This window comes from Rhea americana, unplaced genomic scaffold, assembly GCF_003343005.1.
Source record: "Rhea americana isolate MKP2758 unplaced genomic scaffold, rheAme1 scaffold_226, whole genome shotgun sequence".
NCBI lineage: Eukaryota > Metazoa > Chordata > Aves > Rheiformes > Rheidae > Rhea > Rhea americana.
The window spans coordinates 162996-184326 of NW_028186342.1; the positions used below are offsets into that span (position 1 = coordinate 162996).

Consider the following 21331-nt stretch of genomic DNA (forward strand, 5'->3'; position numbering starts at 1 on the left):
AAAAAAAAAAAAAAAAAAAAAAAAAAAAAAAAAAAAAAAAAAAAAAAAAAGTAGCAGCAGAGGTTAAAAGACATACCAAGAGTCAAGGAACAAGCAAAGGGAACTAGTATTGAAGAGGGGGAACATGTGAAACCTGGCCTTCATTTTGGGACAATGTTAGCATCCTATCCCCTTAGTAAGGGGAAAGGAAAGAACTTCAGGGACAACAGGAATGTTCAGCTGCTACAAGGAAGTACTTCAAAACCAAAGGATGGCTTCAAGCAGAATATTCTTCAGGTACATGCACCATCTCTTTTAGTCTGATTCAGATATACAACAGGCAGAACATCAGAACATCCTCAGAACACACACTTGTGAGCAAAGGTGGTTGTAGTAGCCAAGAACAGAGGAGGAACTTATCTGTAACAAGCTTACCAGACCAACTACAAAATCCACCCATTCTAGAGTATGGAAAACAAGTTCAACAAGAGGCACCAGATATTCTGTTCCCACCTACGCTGCAACAAACTGGCCAGGAGAGAGACCATTTACTAATGTTTTCCTCATCTAATTCTGCAGCAGTGCTGCTCTTGACAAAAAGGAAGAGAGATTGAGCTGTGCCAGCCTTCAGTACAAGTGACCACATGCAGATCTCCAAGGAGAACGAGGGGTTTTCAGGAACTAAGGCACAGACTTTCCATTAGCTTGATATCATGTCTGGGACACCCTCAAAGCTCATTTGTCTAGATTCCACATGCTCAATCTCTGATGCTAGAGAGTTCGAGCTGGTGGGGTGGTGAGTAATCACAACTGCAGTTGAACTAACAAGAGTGGATGCTCAGCACCCAAGAATGGACTGTGATTGGGTCATTTTGTACACAATTGCCTGTTTCATTGTGCATCTAGCTGAAGCAGAGCACCAAATTGCTAACAGTCAAACCAAAATCCTGCCACAACCCAGAACCAGTTCTGTTCTAAGGCAATCATGTTTTTCTTGTTAGATTTTATAGTCCCTTGCTGATGCCAGTTCAATTGAATAATATATCTCTTCTCTAATTCAAAGGCTCTAACTGGTTTCTCAGTAAGGCAGCAAAAATGTCCTCCAGGAAAAACTCATTCCACCACACATATAAACACTGAAGTCAGTGATGCAACTAGTTCAGTGTCATATTGCTTAATGCAATTAAAACTAAAGCAACTTGAAAAACTAAAATGGCCTCCTGCTCGATTTAAGGGCAGAATAGGTCCTCTAATTCTCCCTAAATACACTGTGCACCATTCCTGCAGTATTTCTGGCAAGGACTGGAGCCAAATGTTAGTACTTTTGTAGCCACATAAAGGCCAGGGCCTAAGCCTGCTGTCACACCACTGAATGATAACCATCTGGAAAGCCCTGTAATAGAAAGATGATGTACCATCAATTTCTTTTGAGAAAGCATTGGGTTTGGAAACTGAAGTACCTTCAGCTTACCAGCACACTCATAGATGAAAATCCAAGATATGCTCTTCCCTCTTCCTCCCTGAAGGGTGCTAAACACCTGAACAGTCCTCTCACACTGTGCCTATGTCCTATACGTTATCTCCATGAGAATTCATGGAACATCGCTACTTGAACAACAGTTCATACTAGGAAGCATGACTCAACATGGCTGTTTGCTATGCTTGAAGAGTACCGGACCTCACATCTTTGGTCCCACATACTCAAACAACTGGCCTTTACTGAAGGGGAGGCGGGAATCAGTAAATCAGTTCAGTTCTTTCAGTCTGAGGATGAACCTGAACTAATATAGATTTATCTGAAAGGGGAGCAAACTATAAGGATCAATTAAGTAACAAAATGGGAAAAGGACTCTTTAAACCGCATGGTCTTTATTTCAGTGCCAATGTTACAGATACAACACAAATGTCCCAGTCAGAACAAACTCAAATGGAATCCAGGGATCTACAACAGGCTCTGGAAATTAAATTTGGGAGGAGGTCTGGAATAACTGGGAAAAGTGACTTTGCAGTATAGTCTCTGATGAGTCTCCCAGCAGGCAACAGGGCCCTTGCTCAGAGTGATCTACAAAATTGAGCACGTCCTTTTTACCCACAAACCAAAGTCAACAGGTTAAAGGCTTTGAAAATGTCTGTGGTAGTAAACCAGCTGCTCCTTGGATCTCTACATCTTTCATACATCACACTCCCTGGGGCAGCTACAGAAGACAGACTGTAAATCTGCACAGCTGCAGCCAATGATAGAATGCAAAGGAAATTCAAGTGTCAGGGCTTCTCTTTCAAGTACAGCACCAAAGCAATTTGATCAGCTATCACCAGGTACCTCTTTTCTCACACTGTCCCAGGTTTGCAGATGAACTCCCAAGGCCTGACTTGCTCTTGGTACGTATCGCATAACTAAGAGGTGTAGGTGTATACAGTAATGCACAGATTAGGCCACAAGAAGCCTCCAACCCCTTCAGACAAAGGGGATACAGGAAGAAAGAGGCAGGGCACCCTAACATTCTCTAAGTCCCCAATCTGAGCCCCAGATGAAAGTGCCTGAAGATAACCCAGCTAGTAATGAATGAAAATGCACCTTGCCCTCCCCAGGGGAAAAGGGACAGCAGAAAGAAGGGGCAGCTGTTCACTTGCTGCAGAGAGAAGAAAATTTCCCTGCAAGAAATTCCAGACTTCTCTTCCAACCAAGCTGTGTTTCTTTGGGGGGAGAAGGGAATGTTGCTTCTGGCTGTGAATGCATGTGTGAGGGAGTGCAGAATAGCCTCCACAAGCAGCCAGCCTCATCAGCAGAGGAGAGGAGAGTAGTCTTAACAGATATGCTTCAAAGTCAGCAATCACTTCAGGAAAATTCCTCCTCATCAGCAGGTCTCATCTGTTCCCCATGCCCATGGTGCAGTTTGGGAGATTTTCAGGGATCACAACCTTCTTCCCAGAGTTCCTTTGATTGGGTAGGGTGAGAATAAGAATGGTGCCAGAGCCTCACTGCCAAGACTGAGGGGGAAAGTTGTTGACTTCTGCTAGATCCTGCATTGCTGAGCCCTTGTGATTATATGTCAACTTAATCCGCATACGTAGTTGTTGCTACAAGAAAAAAGAAAAAAAAAATCAGGTCTTCATTAAAGATTAATGAATCCTTCCCTGCAAGTCCATCCCCACTCCCGGAAGAGCAAAACATGAATTTTCCTCACCACAAGAGCTTGCTGGAAAGATGCCCCAGGATGAGCTACGGCACTGTAGATAAGTGCTTAATTTGGTAGAACGTTGCTTGCTCACTGTAGTTCTCTGATCAGGTATGAGCTTGCTAAGAAAACCTATAGCACAGCTTCTTCTCACATTTCTCTGCACCGGTCCTGCTCTCTTAAGCACTACAGGCCTTAAATACAATAGTAACTGCCTTCAAATCCCAGCTAACGATGAAAAAAAAACAGGAGACTGGTCTGGACTCTGCTGCTCTGCACTTTGGCTCAAAGGGAGAGTTGTCATTTCCCATGCTAGCTGTTCATCACTCAGTGAAGCAGAAGTGGCCTGGGAACTTCAAGAACTGCATAGCTCAATAGCACTGGAGGAAATAGCCTAAGATAGACTGGAAACAGAGACTCTTAAGAGTATTTCCTCCTGGTGTGAGTAAATAACGGAACAGCTCAGAGACTGTTTTATATTCCCTCAGCCAGTTGTTATCCAGATACTAGGTGCCCCTTAATAATAATCAGAGCACAGTATGCTCCAGCCAGGTTCTCTGTTCTCCTTCCTTTCGAAAAGCCTTGTTTGCAGAAACACTAGAAAGAACAGCAAAAAGCTCGCTACTTCTATCTCTTCTCCCCATACCAGGCAAAACTTAGAGGGAAATATCCAAAAACAGCAGATGGAGGAAGGGAGGACAAAGACTCCCATCCAGCTTCAGCCTAAAGAAACTGTCCTTTATTATTAGTAGACTGATATTAAGCAGTTTCAGTTTTTATCAGATTGTGCTGTTTTGGGAAGCTGGCGATTCTACTGTACAAATGCTACCTTGCTCATCCACACTGAAAAGAGTTCAAAGCTAAGACCTGCCAGTGTTTCAACTTGATCACCACAGTTCTTATCTTTATCATCACCTTCAAGACAGAATGACACAGTCCATGCCATTCCAGGTGAACAGGCCTTTTTCAACTATGACAAGATAAAAAAAAAAGCTACCTCCTAAACAGTAAAGCTGTTCTGAAGTTCCCTCCCTCAATATTCCAAGTAACTATGCTATCTATTGGACAATGTTCTTGCAAAGCTGTATGTTCAGGGAGTAGCAATCTAAAAGACAGTGGGAGATGCACAAATGCCTGATATAGAAGAACTATATGAACAGCGGTCAAGAGCACAGGGCAGTGAAATACTATTTTGCACTTCAGCATTCCAAAGTGTTCACAAGAGTTCTGGTATTCCAACAAGGAAGCATCCAGCTATCTGAGTACATTTTGGCTTGTGGGTCCATCTGAGATGGACATATTGCAACTCCTGGCACCTTACAGGAACACTCCTAAAACCTCCCAAGTTCAGAAAATAACTTTAAAGTTGTCTTTAAAAAGTGCCCTCCAGTACCACAGAGTTTCACCCACAAAAAAATTCAGATATGTACAATACAAAAGAGAACAATTACCCCTTGAATCTTATTATGTATGGGCAGTGGAGAACACAATGCATGGAGATAAGGGGAAGGGCATAGGAATTATAAAAGCTATGCAGTAGAAAACAGTCACCTCAATGAAATCTTTCACTGAGATCAGAGAATTTTTCTAATTTGCATATCAATCTATCAGTAATACTTAACATATCCAGAGCAGCATGTAAACGTTAATCTGTGAAAAACTTAAGAAGGTAGGAAGATCTTAAGGCTGTTCCAAAGAGGAGGAAACAGTGGTCTCTATTTTATCTTCCTTCTGATGCCTTCTCCATACTTGCAAAACCTCTTTTAAGAGGGACATGTGGGTCATGCCCTCAAGTCTGTTTTCTCCTAGTCCTGAATACCTATCTCTGAAGATTGTACATAAAACAAATATAAATAAATATATAAAACAAATGGAATTTCTATTAAGTTACAATTAAAGATTCTTCCTCTAAGGTGTTTAAAAATACTCTCACCACATATTAGACACAAACAACAACTTGAGAATACAATCAATTTTGCTAAGATTATGGGTCAAGCAATTGTTGGGCAACAAAGACTAAGAAATATTCCTGCAGCTAGCAAGAAAGAACCTTAAATACATTTATCTGTTCCTTCTAAACTTAATTTACACAACACTACAAAAATAAAGTTCAGCTCCTTTGGAAGGGATATCTAAAAATTTAACAACCATGCTAATGCAGAAGCACTCTAGAAATTCCAGACGACAGTGAAGCAGTGAAGCTGTTTTAACAGTATGGCCAAATGAAAGATGAAAGGTGCAAGGAGTCCTTTTTCGTAACTTCTTCCAGACCCCAACCAAAATGACTGTCTTTAAAACACATCATTCCCTACTATCAGTCCCTATCCCCCAGAGATGCATCCATAACCAATCACAATTAAATGCTCAATTTCCAGACAATAGTCTTAATTGTTCTCAGAATTACTCACCTTTTGCGGGTTCAGGACTTTAATAACCTGTGTGATGGTCCCCGAGTTAAATGCAGGGATGACACTGCTGCTGGGAGACAGGAGCTGCAGTTGGAATGTCTGAAGAAAGGACAAAGGCTTTTCAGAAACAGTTTGATGCCTAATCAAATAAGAATATAAATTAAATGATTTCTCTGCATCAAGAGAAGGCAAAGAAAATTAATGGCTGTACATATATTGCCAGGAGCAAGAAGTCAAATAATCACTGCTTCAATTCCCTATCCAGTAAAAAAAAAAAAAAAAAAAAAAAAAATCACTAGCCCACAAACATGCTGTATGAGTAAGATCCACATGGCACAAATAATAGGGGTCAAGAGCTTACTGTAGTGTGCCCAAGTCAGTAGTTATGCACTGTTTGAAGTACCACACCCAGAGAAACAGCCAAGGCTGCTCAGGACACCTGTAACTTCGAGGCCCATTTTCCCTTCTAATTACTTCCTGTGGCTTGTACGAAACCTAGATGTATTAAAGTTAGGCCGTTATTAATTCCCAGAAGTGAATATATTTTTCCAAACTTAAAGAACCTTCTAATCTTACCCTGCTTAAAGGTTTGCTCTACTACAAACTAGGCATTAGCCATCTCTTTGCGCAAGGAGAGGCAAGGACAATCCACTAACTAAAGGAGGATAGTTGCTAGTCATCATTTGGAAACTCTTCATTTCTCCTTTTATAAGCAGCTAATAACTTCAAAATATTTTTTCACGTATTAATACCTGTAAAAATCATGACACGTTTCTTAAGACTAAGGGAGAGATTGGTGTCTTGGTCTTCCTTTTGACCTAACTTTCTCCTGGGTGTTGTTTAGCGACCTTTTTAGTATGTAGTGAATTAAAGCAAAAACTTGTCCAAGCAAAACAAGCTCAAACTCACAGAACTAGGCTTCTATTACCTTGTTTACCATGCTGTTTGTTTTTATCTATAGAAATGTAGAGATCAGTATTCGCACCTGGACTACAACCCATTACCACAGTTGCCCTAAGCGGCTCTACCTTTGGTACTGCAGCTTGGAAAACAAAATCTGTCATATCCAGCTCTGTGCTGTTGGAGGCCTGTATTGTGATTACAGTGACGCTGGGGTTGGTGTTTGACCTCTCAAAGGTGAAGTCAATCTTCAGCCCATTCTTGCTGTATGCAGTAATTGAGGGTATTCCTGTAAAAAACATAAGAGCAGTTGATCTATAGAATCTGGAGATCACTCATAGCATCAGGGAGCTCATTCACCTTACCCCAGACCTGAACTCTTCTGAAGATGAACCACTCTCCCCTCCACCATACCTGTATTATTCTTCCACACTTCCCTCCCAAACACTCCCAGACCCTCACTTTCTGTTATCAGTCCATCTTTCCTCCTAAAGTCAGGTGCCGTTGCATATTAAGCTTACGATTTACATGGCCATACCTGCAGCAATATCATTGAAGAGAGGTTGTGATGAAAGCCCATCAAGCAGGAATGGAGGTTGTGATATCTGGGGAGCAGGGGTAGGGGCAGAGACAGGAGAACCTAACAAGGAAATGTTGAAGAAATATAAAATTTAGGTATCAGAAGACAAAGGTTAATTACTCCTTCTCAAAGATCAACTGCAGCATATCATGTTTCCATACAGGAAGTTCTAAAAGTATCATCTATGGTGTCATTCTCCCCTTCTGCTTTCACCAGCAGGGACTGGCTCCTCTTGACCTAGCAGACATCCAAACAAAATGAACTTCTCTCACCTCCTGATCCTCTCTGGAAAGGCTGACAGCCTTCCAGGCTGGAGTGTGAAAATGCCCAAGTCTCACCATCTAATCAGAGAGAGTCAACCTGTAACTTCATTCACTAACTCTCACCTGTATGCTGATATGGGCTCTGGTAAGAATAAGAATGGTGACTTGATAGAGAGTAACATTTGCTAGCTACCTCTCCTATCTTTGGCAATCAGACTGACATCTCACCCCAAAAGAGAGGATCTAGACTTTCAAGAAATACAGCCTGCTCACCTGTTAGGTTGAGGTCTCCCAGGAGGTCAAGAAGCTCTCCACCAGCAGAAGCTGGCTTGCTTGTAGGTGCCGTGGGGATTACAGGTGTTATATCATTTCCCCCCAACAAGTCCAACAAATCATTTGCCTAATGAAAGAGTGGACAAAATAGTTACATATTCGATTTCTTATTGCTTTCCCTTGCAAATATAATGTATTCCAGTTGCTCTCAGCTTAAAGACTAATAAAGTTGCTGGCCAGTCTTATGCCCCATGAAAGATCTAGTTTCCATGCTCTCAGTACCACAATGACAATAAAGGATAGAGTTGGTGGACACTGAGATAGGTCAGGCTTTTACATGGCTTTATCCCATCCTGCTCTCATGTTCCTCACCACAAACCCATCCTCATGTGTTTTCTTAATATTAGAACCATCAGGGCAGAGATATGATGCAGTCATCACCAGGCCGTAACTAGCTAAGAAGCAGGGAGGGAGAAGGAGATGGTCTCAGGTTACTGCTGAAAAGGTAGTGGTAAGTACAGTGGTCTGATAAACAGTGGAAATTTATTCTAGACCAGTTTCCATTACCTGGCTAGTAGGCTGCAATCCAGTAGGTGGAGGTTTGGTTTCCAGCACTGCTGGCTCCGCCTCTCCATTGGTCTGTACAATCTCAGTAGGGCCATTTGTGGTGGCCTTCTCCATTACTGGCATTCTCTCAAGCAGGGCTGGCCTGAAAGAAGCTGACATAGTTACACTGTGCCATCTTCCTGGATCCCAATCCAAGTACTCAAACATTCAGGAGCTGATGTACACAAGACAATCTGCCTTCTCCTTTTAGCTCTAATACAAGTGAATTATAAGACTGCATGACTCAGCTTAAGCTGGTCAGAGACAATCCCTGACTTCTGCATCAGTGTAAACACATCAGCTGAGAGCCAGGACAAGCCTTCACATAGTTTCCACTGTGAGGCTAGGATAACAAGCTCAGAACTTGAGGATTAAAGAACTGAGCAGTGGTGAATAACTGCAGGCACAGGATACTTGATGGCTCTGTTCTGCACACAGTTGAGTCAGAACGTAGGCTGACTGATTTCTTTTTGCAGAAGATAACCAATTAGAACAAAAGACAAAGCTGGAAAAGCAAAACATCATGCTCTCATTTAACCAAATTCCAGTTTCCAAAGAGATGAAATTTAGTCCTTCAGAGTATCCTCCTGAAAGGATACAGAGACTGAAGGAGAAGAGGCCTAGCATCCAAAATACTGACACCAAAACAGAGAACAAGAAAAAGTCCATATATGAAGAAACAGTCTGCAATATAGAAAAACCCATTTCTCTTGTGGATCAAGACACAGAATGCTGCACGTAATACGGGGAAGTCATGCTGTCTACATATCTTTTGGGCTGAAAGTGTTGCAGTGTCAATAAATCCAACAGCAGACTGCATTTTCAACCATGAGCAAAGTCTTAATGAGCAGAAATTGTTAAACACCAACACTTTCAATTGGAAAAAAAAAGAAAAAAGAAAAAAGAAAACCCTATACTGATGTTCTTCTGTAAAACTGAATGAAGTTCACACACTTTTTTCTAAAGTGCAAAGCTTTCCAAAACTATGAATGGATATACTGCCATTTGATCAGAAGCCAGCTGATCACTAGACACTGATGTCTACCATGGTTAAGTAAGATCAAAAGTCTCTCATGCTAGATTTTTTTGTAACTCATTCACAAGCCCTTATATGAAGCTGTAGGCAACTCACATGCCCTAGCTCATTCATATGACTCTTCCAAGGGAAGAATTACAATAGCTGCATGGATCCTAAACGGAATAGGAACGAGAGAAAAATCATAGTCCTGTTGTGTCCTACACAGTAGTAGTGAATAAGATGGCAGGTATGGAAAAAAGCAACTGTGAAAAACCTTTGAAACAAGGTTTGTAAGCCCCTAAGAACACAGGCAGTATTTAGTCCAGTGACACTCATTTTCACTCCATCGTCTGATGTAGACTCTAAAATGGTTGTTCCTCCACCTAAGCCATCTTACTCCACCATATTTAAACAAACACAGCAATTCTGGCTCTTCCAGATCAGGAAACCCCCTCCCTCCCCCCCAAGATACTCACACCCAAACAACCTATTTTTAAAATAGCGTTTAAGAATGTAACTTTATGGAAAGATTTCAAGAGTAGATGAAGTTAATTGCCAGAGGCCTCCTCCAATTTAATGTGCATCGTGGAATAGAGGCAATGCTTCTTTGTATCAACAGCAAACTACTGCACACAGCAGAGGAATGACTATTCTGAGAAGAACCAGAGTTCAAAATCTACTTTGCTGCAATAACTAAAGCCTTCTCATACAGAAACAACCACTGAAGTAAAACAATGAAGATGGGACCTCTATATTATAAGGTGCAAGGAGGCTAACATGCTCATAGATTGTAAAACATGTACACTGAATGGTGCAGAGAACTGGTATGCCTCTGCATGCAGAGCTTGAAATTTTAACAGCTATTACATGAAGATACATTAAATTAAAAAGATATTCTGAAAACTGCAAAGTATTAAGTCAGAAGAATTATTTCAAGTTCAGAATACAATATATCCTAAAAGATGAAAGGTCAATGGATCTCTTCATGTTTATGACAAAGAAGTTTTAAAATCATGACATTTAAAATAATGACTGTGGTAATGTTGACACAGAAAAAACTATCTGCAGATGCTCATTCAGCTAGTAGATTTAAGATTCAACATCTGGAAGTGAAAATTAGCCAAGTTCAAGCTCAAAAAGAATATCCATGTTTTGGCAGAGAAAGCTACTGATCACAGAATATCTTTTCCCAAGATACCCTATGTAATCAAAGCCCGCAGTAACCCTATGTAATCAAAGCCCGCAGTAACCCTATGTAATCAAAGATTAATTCCTCTATAATCGTACCAGCACCACTGGGTAAAGCTCTCTAGTTGCACTAATATAGGAGATCATAATAGATTATAATGATGCTTTTTCAAACACCAAAGCTCATCAGCACTTACCTCATGTGATCGTATTTCTTGAAAAGTGCATTATATTCCACTGCCCTCTGCTGTAGTTCCACATCAATGCTGCTGCCGTAAATGGAGACCACCTTCTTAATGCGACTGCCAGGCAAAATAAAAAGCCACAGAATTACCAGAACTGAGCCAGGGATTAGTGTGTGTCAGACACTAGATCACCATCTGGCCTCTGCTCAATAGATGTCCTGTGTAACTGATTTGAAAAGAGTAGTCATTGCTGGTTTGTTAAATATCTATGTAACATCAGTTTTTGAACTTTTCTGTCTCTTCACAACAGAAACAGCAGCTGTTTAGTATACCACAGGCTATACCACGCTAGAGCTAAATGTCCATAGACAAGCCACCAGGAGCAAATGCAGCTATTTTTCACTCCGTTGTTAGAGAAAAACTGGAAAGATGTGGACGTTGCTTTCCCATTAGGGAATTTTCAAGTAAGGGCAACATGTGTTAAGCCCACACAGAGTACAGGCCATCCACATACAGAGAAAATGGTACCGATTGGTGCAATAGTCCAGCCTACAAGGAAAGAAGGACTGTAAAAGCCAATAAATAACAAGGAAAAAAAGCCTTTTAAACCATGGAAGCAAAACATGTGCAAATAATACTTTCTTCTGCTGAAAACAATTGATGCCTACATATTTGCAACAAAGCCCTGTGCAGCACAACATCAAGAAAAACTCACTTGACAGTACAGGTGAACCTTGTGGAAAGCTTCATGATGGCAGTGAGAGCATAGCCTCGTGTAACAGATACAGACATATTAGATATCAGGACGCTTTCCAAAATATCAAGAACTTCATCCTCTGTTACCTGAAAAGGTACAGAAAAGTTAGGCTGAGACAGAGAGAGGCTTTGCAGCAAACCTTCCAGGGCATACTGTAAATCTCTGCCTCTCTCTTAAATGGGTGTTTACTACCTCCTCAGTAGTTTTGTGAGCCTGTAGCATATGTTCACAATGCATGAGCCAAGTGTCTGTAGGTAGACATCTTATGATATTACTTTTAAAATACAGTTCCTGTCCCACACATTGAAGGGTAGATTTATCACCAAAAAGCACAGCTAAAACCCCTGGCAGATACTGTGCAAGCTAGGTTAGCACTGAAACCACAGAACACTGCCCAGTGTAGCTGCATTCCTCAGAGACAAAGCTGGCTGTGTGTACAGAGTGGGCATGCCTGTAGCATGGAAAAGAGATTCCCGTGCAGGGTCAGTCAGCATCCATGTATGTCATTGCTAAGTAAGTGCTGCAAGCACTCCCCTAACATAGTCAGTCTATCAAGCAGCTCCAGGCTCAGTCAACTACATACTCATTCTCCTTTAATCAAGCTCTACCTGGACTGGTTCCTCTTCTTCACACTGACCAGACACCAGAAGATCTCCATACTCTCCTATGCACCAGGAGGCCACTTGCACCAGGGGTTGCTATTGGAAGAGAGGAAAAAAAAACAAACAAAAAAAGGACACTTCAGAGACAAACAGATGGCTGTATGATGAAGTAAATCACCACCATTTTCATGAGCAAGCTCAGTCCTCCCTCCAGTCAAGGAAGTTCTCCATGGCAGAAGAAAAAAGGAATATTTGATTTGACTGGGAATTCTGTATGAGAATTAAAAAGAAGGTAGGTAGATTTGTTTTTAAGAAGGGACCAATAGAAGATATGCCTTCTCTGCAATCTGGCCTCAGTGCGATGTTGACTTACCTTGAGCTACTTAGGAAACATGTTTGTTGCAGTATAACAAGGAAACTGAAGCTGGCAGTGTTGGTTATTACCTGAGAGTAATCACCAAGGATGGCTTTGTAGAGTCTCTGCACAGTGTAGGCATGCATCTCCACACTATTAGTTATTAGCTGAATCAGGTTGGGAACAGCATCATCACGAACATAACTTCCTGCCTGCAAGAAATATTTGTGTAGTCAAGAGACACACAAAAGTTGTTAGGTTTCACCATCTGACTCTCAATAACACCCAGCATCTGCTGATATCCTTCAGAAGGCCACCTGATATGCATGCACATAATAGTCAAAACACTTCCATCACGAAGTACTTCATAACTGATTTTGAGCCGGATCAGATTGGTACAAGACAATACATTTTCATCAAGTACTCAGTATAGTTTTCCTCTGGTATAGCTATCAGTATTTTGAGTGTCTGTAAAAATGACAGGATGTAGATACAAATACCCTGTGATTTAGAACCACAGAAGAAACAGAAAGCAACAGAGAAAAAGCTTTGGTGAAATAGGAAGTTTTAGTCAAAGCAATAAAATCTGGTGGCTGAAGACACCTCATTCAATCACTTTCTCAATCAGATTCCATGCTAATCAGCACAAGGCCCAGGAATTTGCCAGCCTAGCACTCTTAAGAGGACACGAATATGGAGTTCAGAGCTAGGGAACAGCCCACTTCCAGGCTGGCAAAATAAATGTGGCAACACAGTCACATAGCTTTGGCACTGAAGGAAAGATATACACTGCTCAAATACTGTTCTGTTTGGATATTCCTCTGGCACTTAGAACAGAGCACGCAAAAAGAAGGAAACTAAGTGGGCCCAATTAGGTCAACTAATCTAGAAACCAGCTAGCCAAAACAAGGGTCAGAGACCATCATTCTGTTTTCATATCCTAAGTCTGGTAGGCTGGACAGGATGTTTACCTAGAAGAGTGAGCAATAGGTAGTCTCATAAATACAATTTCATAAATGGCTTCTCCAGCAGTTTAGGGGAAGAAGTTACCTTAACAAAAGGAGTCATTTGAAAGCAATTCTCACAGCTAACCCTCTAATGGAAATCAATTCCCAGTCTACTTCTCTCTGTTACAGGATTGCACAATAGCACACAAGCCAGAAATTCATCTCTTGATGAAAGAACTCAAATTTTAACATTCACAATGATAAAATCCTTTCCCGTGCCTTTGCTCAGGGAATACACTGTCAACTCAAACTGGCAAAGTCTCTTCCCTCTGGTTTGCTAAAACGCTACTCCACTTCCATATCAGCTGTGATGTTTATAAAGAGATTCAAGTAAAGCTGTTGATAACATTTCTATTAAAAAGCTTTCATAAATTCAGTTTGGAAGAGTTCCAAGACATGATTTCACCCTCCTCCTTTAAGTCACTTAGGGTTGTGATCACTCTTCCTTGAAAGGACTGTGTATCAGAAGCACAGACAGCACAAGAGTTGTGCAGACCTGTAAGCTAATGTGATTACTGCAACGGAAACACAAACTCTGCTACATAGTCTTACATGTTTCTGAAATTGTACATGTTTTCTAAAAATCATTTGGTCATATTTACCTCTTGACTGACAGTCTTAGGTCACTACCATATTCATTTAAGCACACTGTCTTTGTATATTGTGGCATTTACTACCTGTTAGCCTTGATAGCCATCTCCTACTTTATGATGATTAACTTCCTACAGAACCCAAGAATTTTTGTACAAGCACACAAGAGAGAGGGAACTCCACTTACCGTTGTTAAAACTCTCATAATTGTGTCTATGTGCCAGCGTTTGGAAGGGGCATATCTGACAAAATAAAATAAAAAATCCCACAAATTATAGAGCAATAATTGTTATCATCCAATACAGCAAGAAGCTCAACAAAATTATCAGAGCCTCCCCTTTCAGTCACCTCCTGGCCCACTGCTTCCCAATAAATCATGTCCTTCTTTGACATTTTGTATTAATGCTGACATTGGAAGACTGAATGAATACACAACAATACCTGGCACATACAATAATTCAAGGTCAGGCTGCTGATTACTATGGCACAACAGTAATGAAATCATAGGATCATCTCACTGTACAACTAATCTGGGGGATGCACATGTGTCAACACAACACCTGTTCCAAAGAGTAACAGAAATCAATACATTAGACTAGTTAAGGGATATAATCTAATGCCTGCCCATATAAATTCTTGGTCCAGAGCACCTTAAGCGGTGTGCCCTGTTCCTCACGGTGAGTATAACTGAGGAACTAAACACAGGTCAGCAAATGAACAAGAGAAAATCAATGTTCTCTTTCACATGTGGAGGGGAAAGCATAATGACACACAAAATGCTTATAATTCCCAGGATGGACAAAAAATTAATAGTAAGTAAATTGACCCCATACTTTTCTGCTGCAAGAAATATTCCAGATGCACAGTCTGCCTTGAACTCTGGCTCGCAGGAATCCAGAAAATACAGCAACTCCTTCATCATTCCACGGACATTGTTCCCATTAACAAGAGCAAAGCTCAGTTCCATTGCACGCCTAGGGCAAGAGACAGATAAAACAATGAATTATCTTCCAGCTACTGAACTGCACTCACCATTCAAAGAAGAAAGCAGTCTTCATTAATCCTATGAGAATGCCCTTCCACAATTAACATACAAGTATTTTCCAGGTCATAGACACACACTAAATACCCACTAGAAAAAACTAAATAGGAGTGAAGTGAGGGGAGTCTCCAGCACCTTCTAGAAACAACTGTCCAGACATCTGAAAGGCCAGAAATATCTTTCAACAACCACAGTCTATCACTTAAAATCTGACCATCCAGGTATTTGGAATTACATGCTGGTCACATCTGACACAAAACTGTAATAAATAATAATAATAATAAAAAAAACTTATCCAAGCTACAGCACACTTCCTCCAATTTCAGCAATCCTAAATCCGGAAGGGACCTCTTCCAATTGTTATACAATAGAGATTTATTTCCAAATAAAATGTTAACAGACAAGCATTATTATATCATATCAGATAGACTACATAAGATTTCTAGAACCCAGAGTTATCCTGATGCTCTTTTCAGAATCCATTCAAATGTTATTCCCATAAATTGATACCACAACTAGAGAGAGTGCTGGCAACCTAGTATTCCTTGTTGTGTTCATCCAGTGGCCAGGGATTAGCCCTTAGCCCTTCTACTTAAAGCTTCTGTAGTTAGATCTAGCATAGCTCTTCAGTCCTTTCCAGCTTTTTGGAATGAAGACTACTATCTTAAATGTGATGGATTTCTGGGCTTATGACTGTACAGCCTTGGCAACTGGTTATAGTAAAATGCACTAAAATAAGGCATTAAAATAGCCTCACTAAACAATACAGGCTACTCTGTATGAACATTCAGTGTCAGTGAAAATCCCACTCCCAAACTTTGTCTCCACCACACTGTCAGGAAATTTATTCTCTGCCTGTCATTGGCACAAACTAATAGAACATATATAAGATCCTTATAGTACATTAGAAACTTCCTCTATTTCAATTAGCTTTTGAAAATCATCTAGCCACTTTCTGAACTATTTATGTACAATGACTGTGTAGTCTTTGTTGTAAAAGAAATGTTGTAAAATATTATTCAAAATGGCCTAAAGTCTATTGCATAATTTATATACCTTCTCTATCTTAAACAAATCAGATTTCAAAATTTACTTAACCTTAAGTAAATTAACCTTTTCATTAAAATCACATTGACTGACATGAATAAGGCTGCCATCCTGTCACATACTCACTGGCAGTAAACATATAAGCAGTTCCATTGATACCTTCTTGCTCCAGTATCAAGCTAGACAACCTGTCACTACGTGGAAACAGTAATTTTTTCTCATCTGCTTAAAAATTTTCCCTGTGTTAATGATACATTAACAAAATACACTAGACATACTGTCCAATCCAATGGTATTGGGCACAAGCTATTTGTTCTTGAAAAATCTGAAAACATCTAGTTAGCACTGCTTCTTAACATCTCCCTAACTACTACTTTAGTAAGAAGTATTTCTACAATACTGGAAATTGTAAATGTGATACTTGGCCTTTTCCCAAAATAATAGTGAATGAGTGAGAGAGAGAGAGAGAGAGAGAGGGAGAGAGAGAGGATGGGGGGGGGAGAAAAGGAATGGAAATAATTTATTTTAAAAGTAAAGGTGCTCAGAATTAGGGTAGAAATACACAACTAAACTGTCAGCTTTTATTATCTATACTTATGCCTGTGTGAATTGCTAGAATTTTCATCCGTCCAATCAGTTCCCAACTCCTTACGCCTAACCTTTCTTTCGTGTTTATGCATAATTTTTCAGTCACATTATACCAAATGAATCATAGAATTGGTAAGGTTGGAAGGGACGTCTGGAGATCATCTAGTCCAACCCCCCTGCTCAAGCAGGGTCACCTATAGCATATTAGACAGGGTTGCATCCAGGCAGGCCTTGAATATCTCCAGAGAAGGAGACTCCACAACCTCCCTGGGCAACCTGTTCCAGCGCTCTGTTGCTCTCACAGTGAAGAAGTTCTTCCTCATACTCAGGCAGAACGTCCTGTGTTTCAATTCATGCCTGTTGCCTCTTGTGCTGTTGCATGGCAACACCGAAAAGAGGGGTCCCAGCCATTAGAACTTGCTCCCTGGGGTCTCCAATATCCAGTTAGCATATTGCTTCAATGAGGTCAGCGTGTTGTCAGTAGCACGAGTGTCAGCATGGCAACATCATGCTCTGCCGATGGATCACTCAAAGGCTTCATCCTCCAACAGCACTCAGACTTGAAGCTTTATTGTTTTCAGTATACTTATGTTTTTCTAGTAGGCACCAATAAAATGCTTTTGCAGTCTTCCATCCAAAACCTAGGTGGGGCTTTTCTATTCCACAGACTCATGCAGGCTCTGGCATAGAGCAGCAGCAACAGTCAGGCTTGCGCAGCACATAAGATGCAAAATTACATTTTGGGATGGAATGCAATTTTAAAGCCAGATTACAAAATAACATCACAAAATGATTAAAACTAAGGTTCAGCAGAATGATCTAGTATGACCAGAATAGGAAAGAAATCAGAAAGATTAAACAGCACTGTTAAAAATCTAGAGATTAAAATAGAGCCATGAATTTGATAAGTCTGTCAGTATGAACATCTATGGTACATTTAGTAACTGTTTGACAGGGTGGAAAAAAGAGGATGTGCAGCAATTCTGAAAGAAACAAAAGTATATTTGTAATGTGACTAGAGGTTAATGAAATTTTGGCCTGCAGTAGACATATTCCACAAAATGCAACAGGGGTGTGACAGTCCCTATCACTCTGGCACACATCGTATGCACTCAGATCACCAGTCATAGAAAAAATACTGATGAGCAGGAGAGAGTTCTAAAAGAAAGACCAATCAACAGGCTGAAAGATTCAGTTCAGGAGAAACATTTAGAGCAGTAGGAACTCCACAGAAGCTGGCAAAAATGACAACAAGACTACCTATGAATGTCTGACAGAAATAAGAGAAAGTTAGATTTAATGAGTAAAAAACTTTTAGGGATTATGAGTAAAAGGAACATAACCAAAGCAATGAGAGGAAACAGATGAAGTTTAGATTAAGCATAAGGGAAAAAACCTTTCTGCAGTGAGCAGTAGTGAGATTTATCAGGTTGCAAGCTCTCCCACTGGCCAGAGAAGTACCAACATATCACTATTTAAATGACAGTTGAATATCACGAATACACAATATGAAACTGTTTGAAAGCAAAAGACCTGAACAAACAAGCCTAGGTGCTACCATTTGCTAACATATATTTAATCTAGCATCCATGACTTGAAGAGCATAACATTGCTTTTGAACAAAGGTAGCACTGCCTGTTCATCTGGAAAAGAGGAAAAATGCTGAGCAGGTCAGTGTAGCTTTCATTAGGACCATGCTTTAGCAGAGACCTTGAATCTTCTTGCGAGCACAAAATCTAATCTCCACTGATTCTACTCTGGAAAAATTCAGGCAGACCGAAAAAAAGTTATAGTGCTTCTCTTCTCTGATCCAAGATGCTTAAAATGCAGGAGCAGTTTCCCCATGAAAGTGGTTGCATATTATCATCATCCTTTTTGAAGCAGGAACCATGGTTTGCATTAACACTAGTCTTCCTTACACTATTCCAATACTATTTTCTTCTACATCCTTTTCACTTTCCAGAAGCTGTCAATCTTGAGAGTCTATTTCACTGATATTTCAATTACCTTTTAATGGAGACATCAAGATCCTTCAGGCAGTCCACAATTGTGCTTCTGTGTCGCTGCACTGCATTATGGTCTGTCTGTACAGTCTTCAACAATGACGTCAAAGCTACGTATCTGGGATAAGGACACAGGAAAAAAAATCACTTGACAGCAGCTGTGCATTTCTATGCAAATCTCCCCCAGATTTAGTCGTCTTTTGTTTTGTGACAGAATGGAGTTCTCTTGTATTCAAGAACAAATGGAAGTCTTCCAGGGAACTACTTGGCCTCTCCAAAGGACAGTTACCACACAGAAGTGTAAAATACCTAACAATATCCTGCTGCCCAGACAAGCATTTGTCCATTTTCTGGGCTTATGACAACTGCCCTGTTTTCATGGAACATTTTGGAATGCATAGGCAATTAAATGTTAGACCTCCTCAGCTCACATTCTGAAATCAGCATGTGAGCTGCAATTTCCAAGACTAGAGCCTTCTACCTGTACCATGATCTGCAAACAAAATTCCGAGAGATGGCACTTCATTCTGGCAGTTGCAATAAATTCCATGTCCAGATTCAGAGTAATCAAACTCTCTTGAAATCACAAAACAGGCTCTTTGTTGCTGACAGTACGCAATCAAAAAAAAAAAAAAATCAGATCTCCAGTGCCAATCCTGAACTGAATGCTTCCAGAGAACAGTTGGGATAAGGCAGGAGATTCACAGGCTATTGCAATAAAATACTCTGGACCAGACTAAGAAACCACTTGCTAAGAATTAGATTGTGGCCCCAGACTCACCAGCTGAGAAGGGCAGGGCAATAGTAAGCCTCTGACAGAAAAAAAAAAAAAAAAAAAAAAAAAACACAAAAAAAAAAAAAAAAAAAAAAAAAAAAAAAGAATGTGCCAAGGGAAAAAAAAAAACAAAAAAACCCCCACTCATCAGTGATACTAATCCCACCAACTGCACTTCCTAATACCTTCCTAATACTTTCCTAGGAAGCTCTACTTCAGCATAATCTTTGTCTAACTCCTTCCCAAGTATTTATAACTGGGTGCAGCCAGAAAATGCTTCACAACTTACCTAATATTTTTGTCGTTGTTTAGTAAGAAACGGCCTAGGATGTTAATGGCTAACACCTGCAGAAAAATTTAGGGAATGTAAATGATCAGAGAAGGCTGCTAGTCTCCACCATTGTTTCAAGATGACTTTTAAAGGTAATGCAGCAAAACTACCACTGGGGTTCTTGGCCGAAAGCATAACACAAATAATTCCACAGGCTAGCTAAGCAGAGGCAAAGCCAAGACAAACATAGCATGGGCTCTCTTCTGCACTCAAGGGAACAGTCTGCAGAAGGGTTTTTCCAACCACTCCCTCCTCCAGCTCCCCCCCCCCTTTTTTTTAAGGCTACAGTCTTATCTAGAGCCAATTGTGCAGCTACCTTTGGGTGAAATGACTTTGCCTAATGTGTCTTCTAGGTGAGTTACTCCCTCTAATACAAGGTTTGAAAAAAAAATATCCTGGCAAAGGTAACTTACTCTCAGTCCACTCTCAGATTTTATGTCCATAATAGTCAGTACAGTTTCATAGAGGATAGCATTTCCCACATTTTTACTTGTTTCTGTATTAGTGGCAACCTGGATGGGGTAAAAAAAGAAAAAAAAAAAAGAAAAGGAAAAGCCCATAACATAAATCATAAATGACTCCAATGCACACCAGCCAGACCCCTTCTGTGCTGTTCTGCAGAGCAGGCAGCTAAACTAGCTGACCTTTGGCAAACAAGCAGTGATGCCTAAGAACACTCATCTCTGATTACAAAATTCACCCCAGCACTGCAAGTAGCTGTCTCCTCCCCAGTGATGCCAAATTTGAATCGGTAAGAAACGAGAGGGGAAAGTTTAGGCTGATTATCAACCTTGCAGACCTCACCTGTGCAAGTATATCATTCATTGCTTCACTTGAATCATCATCATTTCGCCCTAGAATTCTTAGTAAACGCAGGATTCGCACCTATGTCACAAAGGTAAAGCAAAGCAAATTTCACTAGATGGAAGTGCTTTACATAGGAGAACTACTGAACGTCTAGTACACTTCCTGAGGAGTGGCAAAGAAGCAAGACAAGCTCCTGACTTTCTGTTCCAAAGCAAAATGAGGATTTGTTTCTAACCTCAATAAGATCTTTACCAGCAAGCACAGACCTATGCTATATTTTCTCCTACTGCCCAGAACTGTTAAGAGTACTCCCACTACCCCATAGGCACAGTCTGAAAGACCAACACAGGTATTGTTTCTTTCTCCTTCTAAGTTTCCACAAAATGATAGGGAATGACTACCGCTGTTTAATTTAAAGTCAGGCATCTTTGCACTATGCTGTGCACAATCAGCTCTAATACAAGGACATCATATCAAAAAATCAACACAGCTCAGGTAAATACTTCACCATACCTAAGTCTCAAAAGACAGTACTACTAGAACTAAAGCTACAGATTACACTTTGCCTCAGTTCTTACCTGCAAAAAGGGGTCACTGATCCCAGACACATCATGCTCTGGTGAGTATCCAGACATGATAAGGTTCTTCAAAATACGGACTAATTGGGGAACAAGCTGTGAAGAAGAGAGTTGTCAGAAAGTTGACCTAGCAGGGTTTTTTTTCTTCCTAATTTTTGAAGCAAGAGTCCAAAAACAAATTGTATGTTTAGATACAAGATCAGTTTACAGATTCTTCCACAAAGTTCAGCTTGCATATTTAGGGAAGATTTTATATAAATACCACAAGTTCA

The 21331-nt window shown here is 40.4% G+C and overlaps 1 protein-coding gene and 1 non-coding gene across 2 annotated transcripts in view; both read right to left on the reverse strand.

Annotated features, from left to right (window-relative positions):
• Positions 1-1831: 1831 nt before the first annotated feature.
• Positions 1832-21331, reverse strand: part of AP1G1 (adaptor related protein complex 1 subunit gamma 1) — a 30502-nt gene continuing 11002 nt past the window's right edge. The window contains exons 6-22 of the mRNA XM_085305709.1: positions 21060-21155; positions 20479-20559; positions 20088-20186; positions 19633-19688; positions 18573-18686; positions 14722-14862; positions 14076-14130; positions 12380-12502; positions 11942-12031; positions 11292-11419; positions 10589-10693; positions 8147-8288; positions 7580-7706; positions 7002-7103; positions 6592-6752; positions 5564-5662; positions 1832-3057 (exon numbers count right to left, since the gene is read on the reverse strand). Coding sequence (XP_085161835.1) covers positions 2956-3057; positions 5564-5662; positions 6592-6752; positions 7002-7103; positions 7580-7706; positions 8147-8288; positions 10589-10693; positions 11292-11419; positions 11942-12031; positions 12380-12502; positions 14076-14130; positions 14722-14862; positions 18573-18686; positions 19633-19688; positions 20088-20186; positions 20479-20559; positions 21060-21155 — 1821 coding nt within the window. The 3' untranslated portion in view covers positions 1832-2955. The remainder of the gene's footprint in view (positions 3058-5563; positions 5663-6591; positions 6753-7001; positions 7104-7579; positions 7707-8146; positions 8289-10588; positions 10694-11291; positions 11420-11941; positions 12032-12379; positions 12503-14075; positions 14131-14721; positions 14863-18572; positions 18687-19632; positions 19689-20087; positions 20187-20478; positions 20560-21059; positions 21156-21331) is intronic.
• On the reverse strand, positions 17034-17120 carry LOC146595419 (small nucleolar RNA SNORD71). The gene has a single exon (XR_014895940.1). It is a non-coding gene; the product is annotated as a small nucleolar RNA SNORD71 (small nucleolar RNA).